The 19,075-nt window shown below is 38.4% G+C and overlaps 1 protein-coding gene across 2 annotated transcripts in view; it reads left to right on the top strand.

Annotated features, from left to right (window-relative positions):
- The window catches only part of CLIC4 (chloride intracellular channel 4), an 89,695-nt gene that overhangs the window by 46,534 nt on the left and 24,086 nt on the right, over nucleotides 1-19,075 (top strand). For both annotated transcript variants that reach the window (XM_082423359.1, XM_082423360.1), the window contains exon 3: nucleotides 17,479-17,604. In XM_082423359.1, the coding sequence (XP_082279485.1) occupies nucleotides 17,479-17,604 (126 nt within the window). The remainder of the gene's footprint in view (nucleotides 1-17,478; nucleotides 17,605-19,075) is intronic.

Below are 19,075 nucleotides of genomic sequence, written 5' to 3'. Positions count from 1 at the left end.
CAGACGACTTCTCAAATGTGCTCGTAGACACATGGCCTATATAATCTGGATCTTTAAAGCCAAGAGTGGGATTTTTGGAGGCTGATTACTGCTGTGGTCTTTTTCATTTCATCTACTTTTCAAAGCATAATAGGAGTTTTCTATAATATGATTTTAACCATATTTGGTTAAATACAGTTATAGAATAAGAGCAGTTATCTATGGCCCTGTGATTGTTCTTGCTAGGTGAAGGGTTGTTTCTGACTTTCTCTCTACAGACCAAAGTGGAGAGGGCTGAGAAGAGCCCTGATAAGCAGTAAGCTTTTTTTACTCAGTAACTTCTATTCTCCCTTAGCAAACAGGTCTGAGGCGAAGAACATTCATACTTAAAAAAAAAAAAAAAAGACTTAAACCAAGGGTTGAGAACATTTTTACCAAGAGAAAATCTGGGATTTGGCAGTGGAAATGTATTCCTCTTGACACAAATGCCACAAAGCAAAAAATGCTTTGCTACTTATTTTTTAAGCATATTAGACATGAGCAGTATCCAAGAAAAAAATAATGACAGGCTATCACTTGATGGGTAGCAGAATTCATGAACATTCTCCTTCTGGGCATCACAATGTGAGAATTACCTGACAGCTGTAATCCCATTCCCTGTTCTAGGTTAGCATTCTCTGGGACCCCTGTCAGTTCCTTAAGATTTATTTTTACTTCACTTAATTGAGATTTTGCAGACTTAAAATCTATTTATTGAAAATAAGCCATAAAGTCTTCCAGGAACCCCTTTGGTTATATATATGAATGTAGAAATAAGCCTTTGGGAATTGTAAGAACAACAGGCTCATTTGAAGACATACCTAGCTCATATTGGACAGAACTATTGTAAGAATGAAATAATGTATATAGTTACCCTTCTATTACTGTTTTTTTCCTACATGCATTCACAAAGGGAGTTTCCCAATATAACTCCTAAAAATAGACCATGCCGCCAAGCACACACCCTTAGTGTGTCTTAAAATACATGGATTTCTCCTATTCCATTTTTGGCTTGGAGCAAGTGAGTTGACTAACATGCTTTGAAAAAGCCTTCTTTGAACAGCTCAATACAGTGTTTGATTGTGGTGCACACCAGTAATAGAACCATAAACGATGGGAATCTGGTTCAGAAAAGGAAGTGAACTCATAATGGCTGTTTCTAGGTCATCTGTTTCATTTTTCATTTACAAAGTTTTGACGGCATTATTCTTGGAAGTTGATTGATATTTGGGGATTTGTATATGTTTAGGAGTAATGTACCCTACATGTAAAAAGTGACACATGGGAAGTAGGATGAAAGATTCAGGGCCTCCTAATTAGAAAATTTGCTACTCAAAGAAGACGTGTGTTTATTTCCTAGAGCTTTGTGTAAAATCTACAGAGAGCACTTAATACTGAAGCCTATATTCTTTAGCTTTCTTTAAAAGTCTTAGGTCTACAGTACATATAAAAAAATCCTTCTTAAGGTCAATTAAAAGTGTGCTAGTAGTACATGATAATGAGTCCCCTTCATCCCTAACCTTGGTCATCAGGTTCCCCTTCACAGAGATAACTGCATTTAGGTTTGGTCTTTATCATCCTTCCAGATCTTTTCTATGAGTTTACATGCTTATATATAGTCTTAAGTAAGATTTCAAAGAGAAGGTACCCCAAGAGAGTGAACGTTGGCTCAAAAAAAAAAACCAGTGTAAATAAAATAAAGTTGTCACAGAGGACTAAAACATGCTGTAGTAAAAAGTACCTTTCATAATATATTCTTAACTTTAAAACTTTAAATATGATTGTTTTTAGAAAGCTGTGGGGGAGAAAGATTCGGTGCCTATAGTGCTTATTTTCCTGCTTTTCCTGATAATTGCCTAATTTCTTGGTGAAATGTACTGATCCCAGAACGAACTGGCGGAGAGCAATAGAACTCTACTGAGAGCTTTTTAGAAGCCCACTCTCTGCTCTGAAAAAGTTATTGTTAAATGACATTTCATCCTTAAGAACAAGCCAGTTTCTAGTTCTGGCACTGTGTAACACGTTCTCTTTGAAGCTCAGTTGGTGTTAGTGACTATGCTGGTGGTACTCATATGCCCTTGTGAGGCTTGGAACAACCTCCCATTGCTTCCTGCCAGTGCTGCCTTCATACTTTTGGGGGAGTAATTTCTAAACCTAATTTTCTGTTTACGCTGCAGTCGTATTACAGAACTTTCAGATTAAAAGAAAAAGTTCCCAGGCTTTAGGAATTTAGGTTTATATCAACTGCCATTTGAACAAAAGCTTCAGGTAAATATAAGTGAAAATATTAAAATATGGGACACATTTCAGGATGTTATCACATGTCATCAAAAGGGGAGCAACCATGGCATAGCAGAAAGTGTTAGGGGTAGAGACCTGGTTCTGTGTGGAGAGAGCCCTATCTCTGATTTAGCTGGGACCTTGGGCAAGCTGTCTCATCTTCTTGGAGGTCAGTTACCTCATTTTTCATCTCAGTAAGAAAGAAGGGAGAAATAAACTAACATTTCTTCATTGTCTATTACGTGCTAAACACTGTTCAGGGTACTTTTTACTACTGTTACCAGACCATTTTCAGACCTATTATTGAATAGAATTTATTGTTTTTATCGCACTGGTGTTACAGGGCCTTTGTGGCTGACAGGTTCATGGCAGTGATCAAGATCTTTATTTGAAGACTTCCACTGTCTTCATTATGCTCAGAAGTTCTTAAATCAGAGATCAGCATCATTAGAGCACAGATAAGCCTGAGAGGTAGGCTGGGGGAAGAGAAAGAAGAAAGCGTGAGAACAGTAATAAGAGAGAGAGACACACACATACATACACACACTGAGACACTGACTTGGATATAGCTGAGTGTGGCCATATAGTTGTTAGGGTAAACTCTTCTGGTTTTGGGAAAAGAGAGTGGAAATGATAACTTTAAGAAATTAACTTTTTATTGTAAAAGCAGTGATATCTGCTATATTACCAGTGAATAAAATTCCTCCTCCATGATATTCTCTGAGAAAATAGATAAATTGGAGAAGACCACTTTAAAAGTCCGGGAAATATTTGTTTTCATTTTTCCCATTCCCACCTTAAACATTGAAACTATCTCATCCTTTGTGGTGTCACCAGTTCCTTCTGCTTCAGAAGTCAGCATACCATTTGTAACATTGTATGAGTCAGACCCACAGGTAAATTGCCATGATCATGGCATAAGGTTTTGGATTATTATTATGATAGTTTAACAATTTTGTTATAGTTTAAAATGTTACAGCAGAACTATAAAACTGTTAGTTCTGTATATCTTAAAAGGAGTTATAAACTCAGAACAAAATCTGATTTCCAAATAGATTCTTCAGGTAATTTGCTTTCATTATCATGTCTCTGTGGTTCTACCCTTCTGAAAATAGTCTTCAGCAAGTTGAGAGATCATTTTGAGTTCCAGGTACATCTTCAGTACACAGCAGCATGAATAACACATACAGAGAGACTAAGTGGAGTGGAACAGGCCAGCCTTTTAGAGAAATCATTCATTTCCTGCTGCTGGTCAGTCAGGAAAGTACAGACTGTTCTTCCCCTTCGTAAAGTTGACTTGGGCTACGTGAAGCCCTTGTTAGAATGGTCCTACAATTCACGATATGGGTCTCATGAATGCATTCTGAATCACATGTATACATACCCTGTGTGTGTGTGTGAGACAGAGAGAGATAGAGACAGAGAGAGTTAGAGACAGAGACAGACAGAATTTCACTGCCACTGCCACTGCCACATGTCTTTATGTTCTTTTTCAAGGTAATTTCAAAGATGAAAAATCCTGTTGAGGCCACTAAGAGCTGAAATAGAAAAATGGATTGTTAGTGAAAGGTTTTCTAAACCTGTTGTCAGTATAAACTCTGCTTATAAACTATAAATAAAATCTGTTGAGCATTATAAAAGCTGAATTTGATACCTTTTCATGGGTGCTATTTTGTTCTAAAATGATTGCTCCACAAGTTGACATTAAAGTAGACAGAGATCAGCAGTATACCACATTTAATCACAATAAATAAAATCCTTTAACAGGTTGAATGGGACACACAGACAAAATACTTAGTAACTGGGATCTTGGTGTGTGTGGTTTGATGTTCACAATTCAGTCATTCAGTTAGTGACTTTAGTATTAGTCAGAATATAGCAAATCTAATGAAGGATAATTAATAGGAGTAAAGTGATCTGAAACAAAAGATTTGTGTTGTTACCTTTTTTTGCTTATTTGCCATCTGGTGTCCAGCATTCTCTTGATTTGTATGAAATAATTCTATGCCTTGAAAATCAACACCTTTAAAGTTTTAAAAGGGAACTCAATTAACGTGTAAGTCTACATACTTAGTATTTTTTTCTCTCCCTTTAGTGAGTCAAGTAGTTACAGTAGGTCATTTTTAAGGACCAGCTCCAGTGTCCTGTGGCTGTGCCGTACTCATTTTATACCAAGCAGCTGGAACCGGGCCACCAGCCCGAGGGCCTCCAGTTTTTTGTGGTGAATTAAATTTTAATTGCAATTAAGCCACTTAAGTTGCTTAAAGTATTAGCTCCTGTAAGGTGTCTCCTTTTCATTCCTATCTTTCCCTTTCTTTCTGTTTCTTATTTTGGTTTTTTCTTTTTTTTTAATGAGTATTCATGATCCAGTTTTTAAATTTTTTTAAAATTAAAAAAAAATTTTAAACATCTTCATTGGAGTATAGTTGCTTTACAATGTTGTGTTAGTTTCTGCTGTATAACAAAGTGAATCAGCTATATGTATACATACATCCCCATATCCCCTCCCTCTTGCGTCTCCCTCCCACCCTCCCTATCCCACCCCTCTAGGTGGTCACAAAGCACCGAGCTGATCTCCCTGTGCTATGCATCTGCTTCCTACTAGCTATCTATTTTACATTTGGTAGTGTATATATGTCCATGCTACTCTCTCACTTCATCCCAGCTTACCCTTCCCCCTCCCCATGTCCTCAAGTCCATTCTCTACATCTGTGTCTTTATTCCTGTCCTGCCCCTAGGTTCATCAGAACCTTTTTTTTTTTTTTTTTAGATTCCCTATATATGTGTTAGCATATGGTATTTGTTTTTCCCTTTCTGACTTACTTCACTCTGTATGACAGACTCTAGGTCCAACCACCTCACTACAAATAACTCAATTTTGTTTCTTTCTATGGCTGAGTAATATTCCATTGTATATATGTGCCACATCTTCTTTATCCATTCATCTCTTGATGGACACTTAGGTTGCTTCCATGTCCTGGCTATTGTAAATAGTGCTGCAGGGAACATTGTGGTACATGACTCTTTTTGAATTATGGTTTTCTCAGGGTATATGCCCAGTAGTGGGATTGCTGGGTCATATGGTAGTTCTATTTGTAGTTTTTTAAGGAACCTCCATACTGTTCTCCATAGAGGCTGTGTCAATTTACATTCCCACCAGCAGTGCAAGAGGGTTCTCTTTTCTCCACACCCTCTCCAGCATTTATTGTTTGTAGATTTTTTGATGATGGCCATTCTGTCCAGTGTGAGGTGATACCTCATTGCAGTTTTGATTTGCATTTCTCTAATGATTAGTGATGTTGAGCATCCTTTCATGTGTTTGTTGGCAATCTGTATATCTTCTTCAGAGAAATATCTGTTTAGGTCTTCTGCCCATTTTTGGATTGGGTTGTTTGTTTTTTTGAAATTGAGCTGCATGAGCTGCTTATATATTTTAGAGATTAATCCTTTGTCAGTTGCTTCGTTTGCAAATATTTTCTCCTATTTTCGTCTTGTTTATGGTTTCCTTTGCTGGGCAAAAGCTTTTAAGTTTCATTAGGTCCCATTTGTTTATTTTTGTTTTTATTTCCATTTCTCTAGGAGGTGGGTCAAAAAGGATCTTGCTGTGATTTATGTCATAGAGTGTTCTGCCTATGTTTTCCTCTAAGAGTTTGATAGTGTCTGGCCTTACTTTAGGTCTTTAATCCATTTTGAGTTTATTTTTGTATATGGTGTTAGGGAGTGTTCTAATTTCATTCTTTCACATGTAGCTGTCCAGTTTTCCCAACACCACTTATTGAAGAGGCTGTCTTTTCTCCATTGTATAGTCTTGCCTCCTTTATCAAAGGTAAGGTGACCATATGTGTGTGTGTTTATCTCTGGGCTTTCTATCCTGTTCCATTGATCTGTATTTCTGTTTTTGTGTCAGCACCATATTGTCTTGATTACTGTAGCTTTGTAGTATAGTCTGAAGTCAGGGAGCCTGATGCCTCCAGCTCCGTTTTTCTTTCTCAAGATTGCTTTAGCTATTCGGGGTCTTTTGTGTTTCCATACAAATTGTGAAATTTTTTGTTCTAGTTCTGTGAAAAATGCCATTGGTAGTTTGATAGGGATTGCATTGACTCTGTAGATTGCTTTTCATAGTATAGTCATTTTCACAATGTTGATTCTTCCAACCCAAGAACATGGTATATCTTTCCATCTGTTTGTATCATCTTTAATTTCTTTCATCATTGTCTTATAGTTTTCTGCATACAGGTCTTTTGTCTCCTTAGGTAGGTTTATCCCTAGGTATTTTATTCTTTTTGTTGCAGTGGTAAATGGGAGTGTTTCCTTAATTTCTCTTTCAGATTTTTCATCGTTAGTGTATAGTAATGCAAGAGATTTCTGTGCATTAATTTTGTATCCTGCTACTTTACCAGATTCATTGATTAGCTCTAGTAGTTTTCTGGTAGCATCTTTAGGATTCTCTATGTATAGTATCATGTCATCTGCAAACAGTGACAGTTTTAATTCTTCTTTTCTGATTTGGTTTCCTTTTATTTCTTTTTCTTCTCTGACTGCTGTGGCTAAAACTTCCAAAACTATGTTGAATAATAGTGGTGAGAGTGGGCAACCTTGTCTTGTTCCTAATCTTAGCGGAAATGGTTTCAGTTTTTCACCATTGAGAACGATGTTGGCTGTGGGTTTGTCATATATGGCCTATATTATGTTGAGGTAGCTTCCCTCTGTGACTACTTTCTAGAGAGTTTTTATCATAAATGGGTGTTGAATTTTGCTGAAAGCTTTTTCTGCATCTATTGAGATTATCATATGGTTTTTATCCTTCAATTTGTTAATATGGTGTATCATATTGATTGATTTGTGTATATTGAAGCGTCCTTGCATTCCTGGGATTAAACCCCACTTGATCGTGGTGTATGATCCTTTTAATGTGCTGTTGGATTCTGTTTGCTAGTATTTTGTTGAGGATTTTTGCATCTATGTTCATCAGCGATATTGGCCTGTAGTTTTCTTTTTTTGTGACCTCTTTGTCTGGTTTTGGTATCAGGGTGATGGTGGCCTCGTAGAATGAGTTTGGGAGTGTTCCTCCCTCTGCTATATATTTTGGAAGAGTTTGAGAAGGATAGGTGTTAATGCTTCTCTAAATGTTTGATAGAATTTGCCTGTGAAGCCATCTGGTCCTGGGCTTTTGTTTGTTGGAAGATATTTCATCACAGTTTCAATTTCACTGCTTGTGATTGGTCTGTTTATATTTTCTGTTTCTTCCTGGTTCAGTCTCAGAAGCTTGTGCTTTTCTAAGAAGTTGTCCATTTCTTCCAGGTTGTCCATTTTATTGGCATATAGCTGCTTGTAGTAATCTCTCATGATCCTTTGTATTTCTGCAGTGTCAGCTGTTACTTCTTTTTAATTTCTAATTCTGTTCATTTGAGTCTTCTACCTTTTTTTCTGGATGAGTCTGGCTAATGGTTTATCAATTTTGTTTATCTTCTCAAAGAACCAGCTTTTAGTTTTATTGATCTTTGATGTTGTTTCCTTCATTTCTTTTTCATTTATTTCTGATTTGATCTTTATGATTTCTTTCCTTCTGCTAACTTTGGGGTTTTTTTTTTTTTTTTTTTTTTAAAAACTTTTATTTTTTTTTTTTTTAATTTTTATTTATTTATTTATTTTTAATTTATGGCTATGTTGGGTCTTCGTTTCTGTGCGAGGGCTTTCACTAGTTGTGGCAAGTGGGGGTCACTCTTCATCGCTGTGCGCGGGCCTCTCACTATCGCGGCTTCTCTTGTTGCGGAGCACAGGCTCCAGACACACAGGCTCAGTAATTGTGGCTCACGGGCCCAGCCGCTCCGCGGCATGTGGGATCCTCCCAGACCAGGGCTCGAACCCGTGTTCCCTGCATTAGCAGGCAGATTCTCAACCACTGCGCCACCAGGGAAGCCCAACTTTGGGGTTTTTTTGTCCTTCTTTTTCTAATTGCTTTCGGTGTAAGGTTAGGTTGTTTATTTGAGATGTTTCTTGTTTTTTGAGGTAGGATTGTATTGCTATAAACGTCCCTCTTAGAACTGCTTTTGCTGCATCCCATAGGTTTTGGGTCATCATGTTTTTATTGTCATTTGTTTCTAGGTATTTTTTGATTTCCTCTTTGATTTCTTCAGTGATCTCCTGGTTATTTAGTAGTGTATTGTTTAGCCTCCATGTGTTTGATTGTTTTACAGGTTTTTTCCTGTAACTGATACCTAGTCTCATAGCGTTGTGGTCGGAAAAGATACTTGATACGATTTCAGTTTTGTTAAATTTACCAAGGCTTGATTTGTGACCCAAGATATGATCTATTCTGGAGAATGTTCCATGAGCACTTGAGAAGAAGGTGTATTCTGTTGTTTTTGGATGGAATGTCCTATAAATATCAATTAAGTCCATCTTGTCTAATGTGTCATTTAAAGCTTGTGTTTCCTTATTTATTTTCATTTTGGATGATCTGTCCATTGGTGAAAGTGGGGTGTTAAAGTTCCCTACTATTATTGTGTTGCTGTTGATTTCCCCTTTTATGGCTGTTAGCATTTTCCTTATGTATTGAGGTGCTTCTATATGTTGGGTGCATAAATATTTACAACCTTCTTCTTGGATGGATCCCTTATAGTAGTCTTTATTTTAAAGTCTATTTTGTCTGATACGAGAATTGCTACTCCAGCTTTCTTTTGATTTCCATTTGCATGGAATATTTTTTTCCATCCCCTCACTTTCAGTCTGTATGTGTCCCTAGGTCTGAAGTGGGTCTCTTGTAGACAGCATATATACGGGTCTTGTTTTTGTATCCATTCAGCCAGTCTATGTCTTTTGGTTGGAGCATTTAATCCATTTACATTTAAGGTAATTATCGATATGTATGTTCCTATTACCATTTTCTTAATTGTTTTGGGTTTGTTTTTGGAGGTCTTTTCCTTCTCTTGTGTTTCCTGCCTAGAGAAGTTCCTTTAGCATTTGTTGTAAAGCTAGTTTGGTGATGTTGAATTCTCTTAACTTTTGCTTGTCTGTAAAGGTTTTAATTTCTCTGTCAAATCTGAATGAGATCCTTTCTGGGTAGAGTAATCTTGGTTGTAGGTTTTTCCCTTTCATCACTTTAAATATGTCCTGCCACTCCCTTCTGGCTTATAGAGTTTCTGCTGAAAGATCATGTGTTAACCTTATGGGGATTCCCTTGTATGTTATTTGTTGCTTTTCCCTTGCTGCTTTTAACATTTTTTCTTTGTATTTAATTTTTGATAGTTTGATTAATATATGTCTTCGCATGTTTCTCCTTGGATATATCCTGTATGGGACTCTCTGTGCTTCCTGGACTTGATTGACTATTTATTTTCCCATATTAAGGAAGTTTTCAACTATAATCTCTTCAAATATTTTCTCAGCCCCTTTCTTTTTCTCTTCTTCTTCTGGGACCCCTATAATTCGAATGTTGGTGCGTTTAATGTTATCCCAGAGGTCTCTGAGACTGTCCTCAATTCTTTTCATTCTTTTTTCTTTATTCTACTCTGTGGTAGTTATTTCCACTATTTTACCTTCCATGTCACTTACTGTTCTTCTGCCTCAGTTATTCTGCTATTGATTCCTTCTAGAGATATTTTAATTTCATTTATTGTGTTGTTCATCATTGTTTGTTTGCTCTTTAGTTCTTCTAGGTCCTTGTTAAACGTTTCTTGTATTTTCTCCATTCTATTTCCAAGATTTTGGATCTTTACTATCATTACTCTGAATTCTTTTTCAAGTAGACCGCCTATTTCCTCTTCATTTGTTTGGTCTGGTGGGTGTTTACCTTGCTCCTTCATCTGCTGCATATTTCTCTGTCTTCTCATTTTGTTTAACTTACTCTGTTTGGGGTCTCCTTTTCGCAGGCTGCAGGTTCATAGTTCCCGTTGTTTTTGGTGTCTGCCCCCAGTGGGTGAGGTTGTTTCAGTGGCTTGCTGGCCATTGGGTGGAGCTGGGTCTTAGCGTTGAGATGGAGATCTCTGGGAGAGCTCTCGCTGATTGATATTACGTGGGGCCAGGAGGTTTCTGTTGGTCCAGTTTTCTGAAGTCGGCTCTCACACCTCAGAGGCTCAGGCCTGACACCAGGCCGGAGCACTAAGACCCTGTCAGCCACACAGCTCAGAAGAAAAGGGAGAAAAAAAGAAAGAAAAATAAATTATTAACATAAAAAATAATAATAATTAAAAAAAAGAGAGCGAACAAACCAGTAAACAAGTACACCAATGATAACAAGTGCTAAAAACTAAACTAAGATAAACATAAATATCAGAAACAAATCAGTCACAGACAGCAAACCCCAAGTCTACAGTTGCTCCTAAAGTCCACCACCTCAATTTTGGGACGATTCGTTGTCCATTCAGGTATTCCACAGATGCAGGGTACTTCAAGTTGACTGTGGGGATTTAATCCGCGGTTCCTGAGGCTGCACGGAGAAATTTCCCTTTCTCCTCTTTGTTTGCCCAGCTCCTGGGGTTCAGCTTTGGTTTTGGCCCTGCCTCTGCTTGTAGGTCGCCCTCAGGCATCTGTTCCCTGCCCACACAGGAGAGGGTTAAAGCAGCGGCTGATTAGGGGGCTCTGGCTCACTCATGCCAGGGAGAGGGAGGGGTACGGTAGTCATAATTGGAATACAGGGCGAGCCTGTGGCGGCAGAGGCCAGCGTGACATTGCAACAGCCTGAGGCGCCGTGTGTTCTCCCAGGGAAGTTGTGCCTGGATCACGGGACCCTGGCAGTGGTGGGCTGCACAGCCTCCGGGGGCTGTGGTGTGGATAGTGACCTGTGCTTGCACACAGGATTCTTGGTGGCAGTGGCAGCAGCCTTAGCGTTTCATGCCCGTCTCTGGGGTCCGAGCTGATAGCCATGGCTCGTGCCCGTCTCTGGAGCTCTCTTAGGCGGTGCTCTGCCTACTGTGGGCACACGGGAAAGGAATCCCTTCTCCTCGTGCACCCTGAAACAATGGTCTCTTGCCTCTTTGGCAGGTCCAGACTTTTTCCCGGACTCCCTCCCGACTAGCTGTGGTGCACTAGCCCCCTCAGGCTGTGTTCACGCAGCCAACCCCAGTCCTCTCCCTGGGATCTGACCTCCGAAGCCCGAGCCTCAGCTCCCAGCCCCCGCCCGCCCCGGCGGGTGAGCAGACAAGCCTCTCAGGCTGGTGAGAGCTGGTTGGCACTGATCTCTGTGCGGGAATCTCTCCGCTTTGCCCTCTGCACCCCTGTTGCTGCGCTCTCCTCCGTGGCTTCAAAGCTTCCCCCCTGCCTACCCCTTGTTTCCACCAGTGCAGGGGCTTCCTAGTGTGTGGAGAGTTTTCCTCCTTCACAGCTCCGTCCCAGAGGTGCAGGTCCCATCCCTAGTCTTTTGTCTCTGTTTTTTCTTTTTTCTTTTGCCCTACCCAGGTACGTGGGGAGTTTCTTGCCTTTTGGGAAGTCTGAGGTCTTCTGCCAGTGTTCAGTAGGTGTTCTTTAGGAGTTGTTCCACTTGTAGAAGTCTTTTTGATGTATTTGTGGGGAGGAAGGTGATCTCCAGGTCTCACTCCTCTGTCATCTTGAAGGTCCCCCCTAGTTTTTTCTCTTTATATATTTCCTTTTCTTCATCTAGAAACAAACTTACTCTGGTAAGTAATGGTGAAAATAAAAAGCCCCCAAGATATTGGAGAATATTCACGCTCTCATCTCAAGGCATGAATTCTATGCATTTTGCTTTTCCTAGATATCACTTAAGGGAAGCATTTGAATGAATTTGAATGAATTCTTGAATATTTATTGAAGACCTTTTATGAAAAAAACCAAAGATGCCCTGAAAATTTTAGCCATTTCTTATTCAGTTTCATTTTTCTCACACTGCAGTTCTTGAAATGTTAAGTTTCTGCGAAGCATCTGTAAAAATGAGCCTTTGTGGGTCAAATGAAACACCCGAGACCTTAGAGTGCCAGTGAGGACTTGAAGTTGAAGAATCTTAGATTCTATCTGTTTGCTGACTTGATAACAACCTCTAAGTGAGTCACTTCAATGCGTACAACTTGTCCATTTATTTGGCGTCTACTGATCTGTTAGGGGCATTAAAGTTTCTTCTCAAATTTACTTTCACTTGGAGTAAGGACCTAACATGATTGTGCTTTATCTCAACAGTTAATCCTGAAAATAGTTTTATCATCTTTAAAAAAAAATCTTTATAGCCTTTTAGCAGAAACAAGAAGGACTATTTGCTAGTCATTAATGTTAAGGAAAATTGGTAAACATATGCCTGGTTTCACTTTACTTACACACTTCTATATTAATCAGATTTCTTATTACCAGTTAATGCTAGATAACCAGTTTTGAACCATCAGACTCAGAGTTTAAAACTGCCAATTTCATCACTTGTATAAAGTTTAGTTCACTGTCACACCCATTATTTGATTTGATCTTTACAGGCAGAGCCAGTCTTATATCCATAGTACAAATGAGGAAATCTAGACCCAAAGAGGTTGTGATTTACTTAGTCACATAGCTGGTGAATGGTAGAACTGTTCAATTTGGGACTTTAACCAGGTCCTTTTTATTCGGTCTTTGGTTCTTTCTTCTCTACCATGCTAACTTTATCCCTCCTCTAATAAATATTTTTGTTTTGAGATCTTGAAAGCTGTCATAATTTATTATAGAAGTAATAGCTGCTATTTATTTTGCCGCCCTCCCTTATGGGTTATTTTAAAGCATTGATTTCTTTCTTCTCCCTTACCTAAATCCACCCTGTTCATAAAAAAATTATTACCTTATGTTTAGGCATTAATGGACTGTTTGTTAGTCATAAAAATGTTGGTGGATATGTTTTATAACTTTGGAATGAGAAAAGTGGCTTCCAGGTGATCACAGTTTGTGTATGATGAGATTAAAGAACATTCTTATTCGTCACTGGCATTGATGGGAAATGTGTGTATTCTCTTTCTCTTGTGTACTTTATACAGTTTTATTAGCCCTACTTGCTGTGGTGAGATACTGTTGTTCTTGCTTACCTTTGTGCTACCTTTTTAAACTTTAAAGTGTTAGGATTTGAAAATAAATATATAAACCCTAAACTGTTAGGATTTCTGGACTCTTGATTATGTACAAGGTCTTCCTGAGTTGAGTAGGAAGTAAATTATAAGTGGGAACAAATGTGAGTCTGAGTGAGAACATGAGTGGGTGACTTGAAGATTAGAGATGACTGTGGTCTTGGACATGCTGGACCCTTTAGTGATCAAAGAACAGGTGGTTAAGATGATGAGTAAGAAGGAAGAACAAAAAGAAACCAGTGAAATGTGGAATTCCCTGGCAGTCTAGTGGTTAGAACTGTGCACTTTCCTTGCCGTGGGCCCAGGTTCAGTCCCTGGTCAGGGAACTAAGATCCTGCAAGCCGCATGGTATGGCCAGAGGCGGGGAGAGAAAAACAGTGAAATGAAAAACAGAACAGGATTAGTTCTGACTTGGAGCTGAGTACTTATAAAAGTTACTGAAACCTTATAGGCATACCTCACTATTTAAATAAATGTGCGTCTGGAAGACTTACTCAAGTTTCATGTATTCCAATCATTTTGTGCTCAACTTTACCTTGTCCAACCAAGGAATGCTCAGTAAAAGAATCAAGAGTTGAAAATTAAATCAGATTTTGACTTTAAAAAGTTCTCTTTTGGGGGCTTCCTTGGTGGTGCAGTGGTTGAGAGTCTGCCTACCAATGCAGGGGACACGGGTTCGAGCCCTGGTCTGGGAGGATCCCACGTGCCACGGAGCGGCTGGGCCCGTGAGCCACAGCTGCTGAGCCTGCGCGTCTGGAGCCTGTGCTCCGCAACAAGAGAGGCCGCGATGGTGAGAGGCCCGCGCACCACGATGAAGAGTGGCCCCCACTTGCCGCAACTAGAGAAAGCCCTCGCGTAGAAACGAAGACCCAACACAACCAAAAATATAAATAAATAAATGAATAAATAAATTAAAAAAAAATTTAAAAAGTTCTCTTTCGGAGCTTAGGTTTTTGTAGCAGTTGATAGATAGTCTTAGTTTTCTTTGGCTTGGGAAGGAGATAGGCTCTAGAACTTGAGTAGAGGGAGGCTCTGAGTTAGAACATTTGGACTAATTGGATAATTATTAAGTCTTTATATATTTGATTACAATGTAGTAATAGATGAGGCACTTTCCAAACCTAAATTGAGAGAGAGACAAGGGTGTGTGTGCAGGGCAATGGGAGGGAAAGAAAGAAAGAGAGAGAATTGATATGAATAAGACCATAATTGAAAAGCTGGGCTGAGTATAGATTTTAGGATACACTCTATTTTAAAAATTCTTTTTAATGACAAAGTATTTCACCTTCATGATACACTTAAAGATATCCTTTATTTATTCAAATTCCATGCATTTGTGGTAAGGATGGAAGGAAGGAAGGTCTATAGTAGGGGGAAAAGTTCTTTGAAGCAATATATTATATTATAATATTTTTTTAAGTTTAAGTTTTTTAAGTTCATCTTTTTAATTATGAAAGTATTCAAACATATACACAGAAAGAATAAACTTCCCCATAACTTCAATTCTGTTAAGATTTCGCTCCCAGTTGCTTTGTCCCCTTTTTGCTTCTTTTTCTTTCTTTTCTTTTTTTTTTTTTTTTCCCCTGAAATATTTTAAAGCACATCCCAGGAATCCTGTCATTTCACCTCTACTCATTTCAGTGTACATCTCCAAACAATAATGACATGTCCTTAACTAACCACAATGCCATTATAACATCTAGTTCCCAGTATACAATCCAGTTTCCCCAGTTGTCTCCAAAATATCTTATCTTTGTCTGGTTTGTTCAAATTAGGATTCAAACAAATTCTACTCATATTTGGTTGTTATGTCTCTTAAATTTTTCTTAATCCACAACAATCCCTTCAAACTCCCATTTGCGGCTTTTTGTCCCCATGCCATTGACTGATAGAAATCTAATTAGTTGAACTGTAGATTGCCCCAAATTCTGGATTTGGCTGATTGCTTCCTTGTGGTATCATTTAACTTTGTTCTGTAACTCCTTGTGTTTCCTGTAAATGAACTTTTTGGTCCCAACACCCCTTTATCTTTTTTTTTTTTTTTTTAACATCTTTATTGGAGTATAATTGCTTTACAATGGTGTGTTAGTTTCTGCTTTATAACAAAGTGAATCAGTTATACATATACATATGTTACCATATCTCTTCCCTCTTGCATCTCCTTCCCTCCCACCCTCCCTATCCCACCCCTCTAGGTGGTCACAAAGCACTGAGCTGATCTCCCTGTGCTATGCGGTTGCTTCCCACTAGCTATCTATTTTACGTTTGGTAGTGTATATATGTCCATGCCACTCTCTCACTTTGTCACAGTTTACCCTTCCCCCTCCCCATATCCTCAAGTCCATTCTCTAGTAGGTCTGTGTCTTTATTCCCGCCAGGACCCCTTTATAATCTTAAATTACTGAGGACCTCAAAGAGCTTTCCGTTATTATTGATTTTACTATATTAGAAATTAAAACTGAGAAATTTAAAATATTTACTAATTCATTTAAGTAAAACAATCATGAACTCATTGTTATCACAAAAATTTTTTTTTTTAATTAATAGCTACTTTATTTATTTATTTTATTTATTTTTGGCTGTGTTGGGTCTTCGTTTCATGTGAGGGCTTTCTCTAGTTGCGGCAAGCAGGGGCCACTCTTCATCGCGGTGCGCGGGCCTCTCACTATCGCGGCCCCTCCCGTTGCGGGGCACAGGCTCCAGACGCGCAGGCTCAGCAGCTGTGGCTCACGGGCCTAGTTGCTCTGCGGCATGTGAGATCTTCCCAGACCAGGGCTCGAACCCGTGTGCCCTGCATTAGCAGGCAGATTCTCAACCACTGCGCCGCCAGGGAAGCCCTCACAAAATTTTTTAAGAATTAAAAATATCTGTATTTTCCAAAACAAAATTAGTGAGAAGAGTGGCATTGTTTTATATTTTTATACCTATCTAATGTCTGCCTTAACAGAAGACAGATTCTCATATCTGCTTCTGTATATATTACCTTGTGATGACACACACCAAGTAGCCTATGGAAAACTCCACTATACAGGCATGAGAGAATGAGAGTGAAAAAGGTAAATGATGTCAGTATTATGCGAATGGTTTTGACCTCATGGACCATCTGATGAAAGGGTCCCCTAGATCACAATTTTAGAGACAGCTGCCCAAGGAGACTTAATTTTAGAGCAGGTTTGACTTATTTGGTAAGAATATTTCATAGGTGGTGATGTATACCTCATATTTTATCATTAGGATGCATACCATATCTGTCATGTTATTGACTCTAGGATTCATTGGTAGGCTTAGGTGAGCCATTTTGCTTTTTAGTAGGGTAGCATACCAGTTTCACCATTTTTATCAGTGTTCTGTGTATTTTCAGTTTCTCCTAATTCATAGGAGGAAAATGTCTTCATTATTTAATTTTGAATTTCTTTGATGATTGGGTTCTTGGACATTTTTCCATGTGTTCACTTATCTATTGCTTATCAATTTATTTTGACCCATACCTACTCGAATTTTTGATGAATTTGGACAAAATCCTTATTTACTATACTATTTTTTCCATTCTATGTTGCTTCTTACCTTTGTTTATGCTATTTTTTATATATTGAAGTAATTTTGATATTAGATAGTCAGATCTCATGATCTTTTTCATTGTTAAGTCTGGACTTATAGGAAAATGGAGAAGTAGCATTTGAGTTTGAAATCTTATGGAAAAGGACTGTAGGAATCAGCTGCTCTTCTTCCTTATTAAAAAAAAGAAAAGAAAAGGAAGGCCTAGAGAAGTAGAGAAGTTATAGTTTGCCCATCTTTACACAGTGAGTTGGTGCCAGAGTTGAGACTAGAGACTGACTTTCCCAAGTCTTCTTCCCCTCATTCTACCTCCATTTCTAATAAGTACCTCAGTTACATTTGGAATGAGAATGAAGAACTTTGTCTTTGGTTAAAATCAAAGACTTTTAATTTTTTTTCCCTAAATTATGTGCTTTGTGGATGTTTGCTTCTTACTAGAGTACTATTGTGGCTGTTATACTTAGTGGAAAAAATACTATTTCTTATTCATTTTTATATATTTTAAAATTTAGAATCACTCTGAGAATGTAAAGTATTGTTGCTTCTCAGTTAGAGTAAAAAATGACCTGATTTTGACCACTATTTTGCCTAACAGGAAGCCTGCAGACCTGCAGAACTTGGCTCCGGGGACCCACCCACCATTTATAACTTTCAACAATGAGGTCAAAACGGATGTAAATAAGATTGAAGAATTTCTTGAAGAAGTCTTATGCCCCCCCAAGTGAGTACTGAAGAAAATATGCATGGAAATATTGCCATCTCTTTAAAGTTTGTCTTATCTGGCCCTTAGAGACATTTCTCCTGATTGTACTTGAGTTAAATTGTCACAGCATTAAGTTGGAATGACTAGCACTTTTCTTCATACATTATAATGCTACACAAATGTCAGAATTGGCTGCCAGCTAAGCCAGTAAGCCACACTAAGAAAGGTAGGAATCTGATTAAGCTATAGAGTACCTGGTGAAAGTAGGTTTGGGACACATGAGATAGGTCAGGAAAGACTGGTTATTTGAGGTCCCAAAATGAGAGAGAAGTTTAGGGAGAAGAAAAGATGGGGAAAGAAAGGTTCAAACTGAACCCAGCCAGAATATCTAAGCAGAAGTGTGGTACAGGTTGCTGGGAGATTTCCTATCAGGCCATTTTAAAGGTAACTTTCTGAAGCTACCACCCAAGGGAATTAACTTTTTAGATTGTGTCCCTGGGATTCCATTTTTATTTATGTATTTCTTTGAGGTGTTCTGGATCCCCCAGTCTTGCATATTAGCCCACATGGTTAATGATTTTAAAGTACTCAACTATTTACTATATTGTGAGGTGTAGTTGAGGAATAGATGTACTGTAATGACAGTTACCTAAATTGCAACTATGCATCATAATGTAATCTTGGCATAGGTTCAAAGCATCATTGGTTTCTTTTAGGCTTTTCCAGTTTCATTATCCTGAAAACTGGAATGTTTCTTCTGGCCCAAACCTTTTCTTGTTAGTTGTCTTTCACCCTCCATATATACAGATAAATTTCCCTGAATTGGGATTAATGGGTCAGAGAGTTCTAAAATAATAGTTACTCAGTATTCATTCCTTCATTTATTAGTTTATCATGCAAACAGTTACTGGGCAACAAAGCCCTATGGATATAATAGTTAATAAGATAATTCCTGCTCTCAAGAAGTGCAGTCAAATATGTATGAAGAGATAGTGGTGCTGTGGGAGGGTGAGTAGAAGCAGAAAAGGCTTTATAGAAAGAGATAACACTTGAACTGAGCTTTAATTTAAAAAAAAAAAAAAAGGCCTTTCGCAGGTGAATGAAGGGATGACAGACGTTCCAAGCAGAAAAATAATTTTGGATAAATAGTGTTTCTTTGGGGGACCTAAAGCTGTGGCTGGAGCATAGCATGCAGGGTTGGGGATGGTAGGCAGGAAGGCTGCCAGGAGACATATGAATAATGACGCCTCTGTCTACAACTAGCCCATCTTCAATTGTGAACAGAATTGCCCTCTGTTTAGCAATCTTATACTAAGCTTAAAATTCATTTTCTTAATCGTGTATTCTAAAGCGTATTCTCTGCCTTCCTTCCTGTCTTTCTAAGACCCTCAAACTTCTTTTTTTTTTTAATTTTTATTTTTTGGGGTATAGTTGCTTCACAATGTTGTGCTAGTTTCTGCTGTACAGTGAAGTGACTCAGCCATATGTA

This window comes from Balaenoptera physalus, assembly GCF_965194825.1.
Source record: "Balaenoptera physalus genome assembly, chromosome: 1".
Classification (NCBI taxonomy): domain Eukaryota; kingdom Metazoa; phylum Chordata; class Mammalia; order Artiodactyla; family Balaenopteridae; genus Balaenoptera; species Balaenoptera physalus.
The sequence above is the reverse complement of the archived record's forward strand: the minus strand, read 5'-3'. Positions and strand labels throughout refer to the sequence as shown.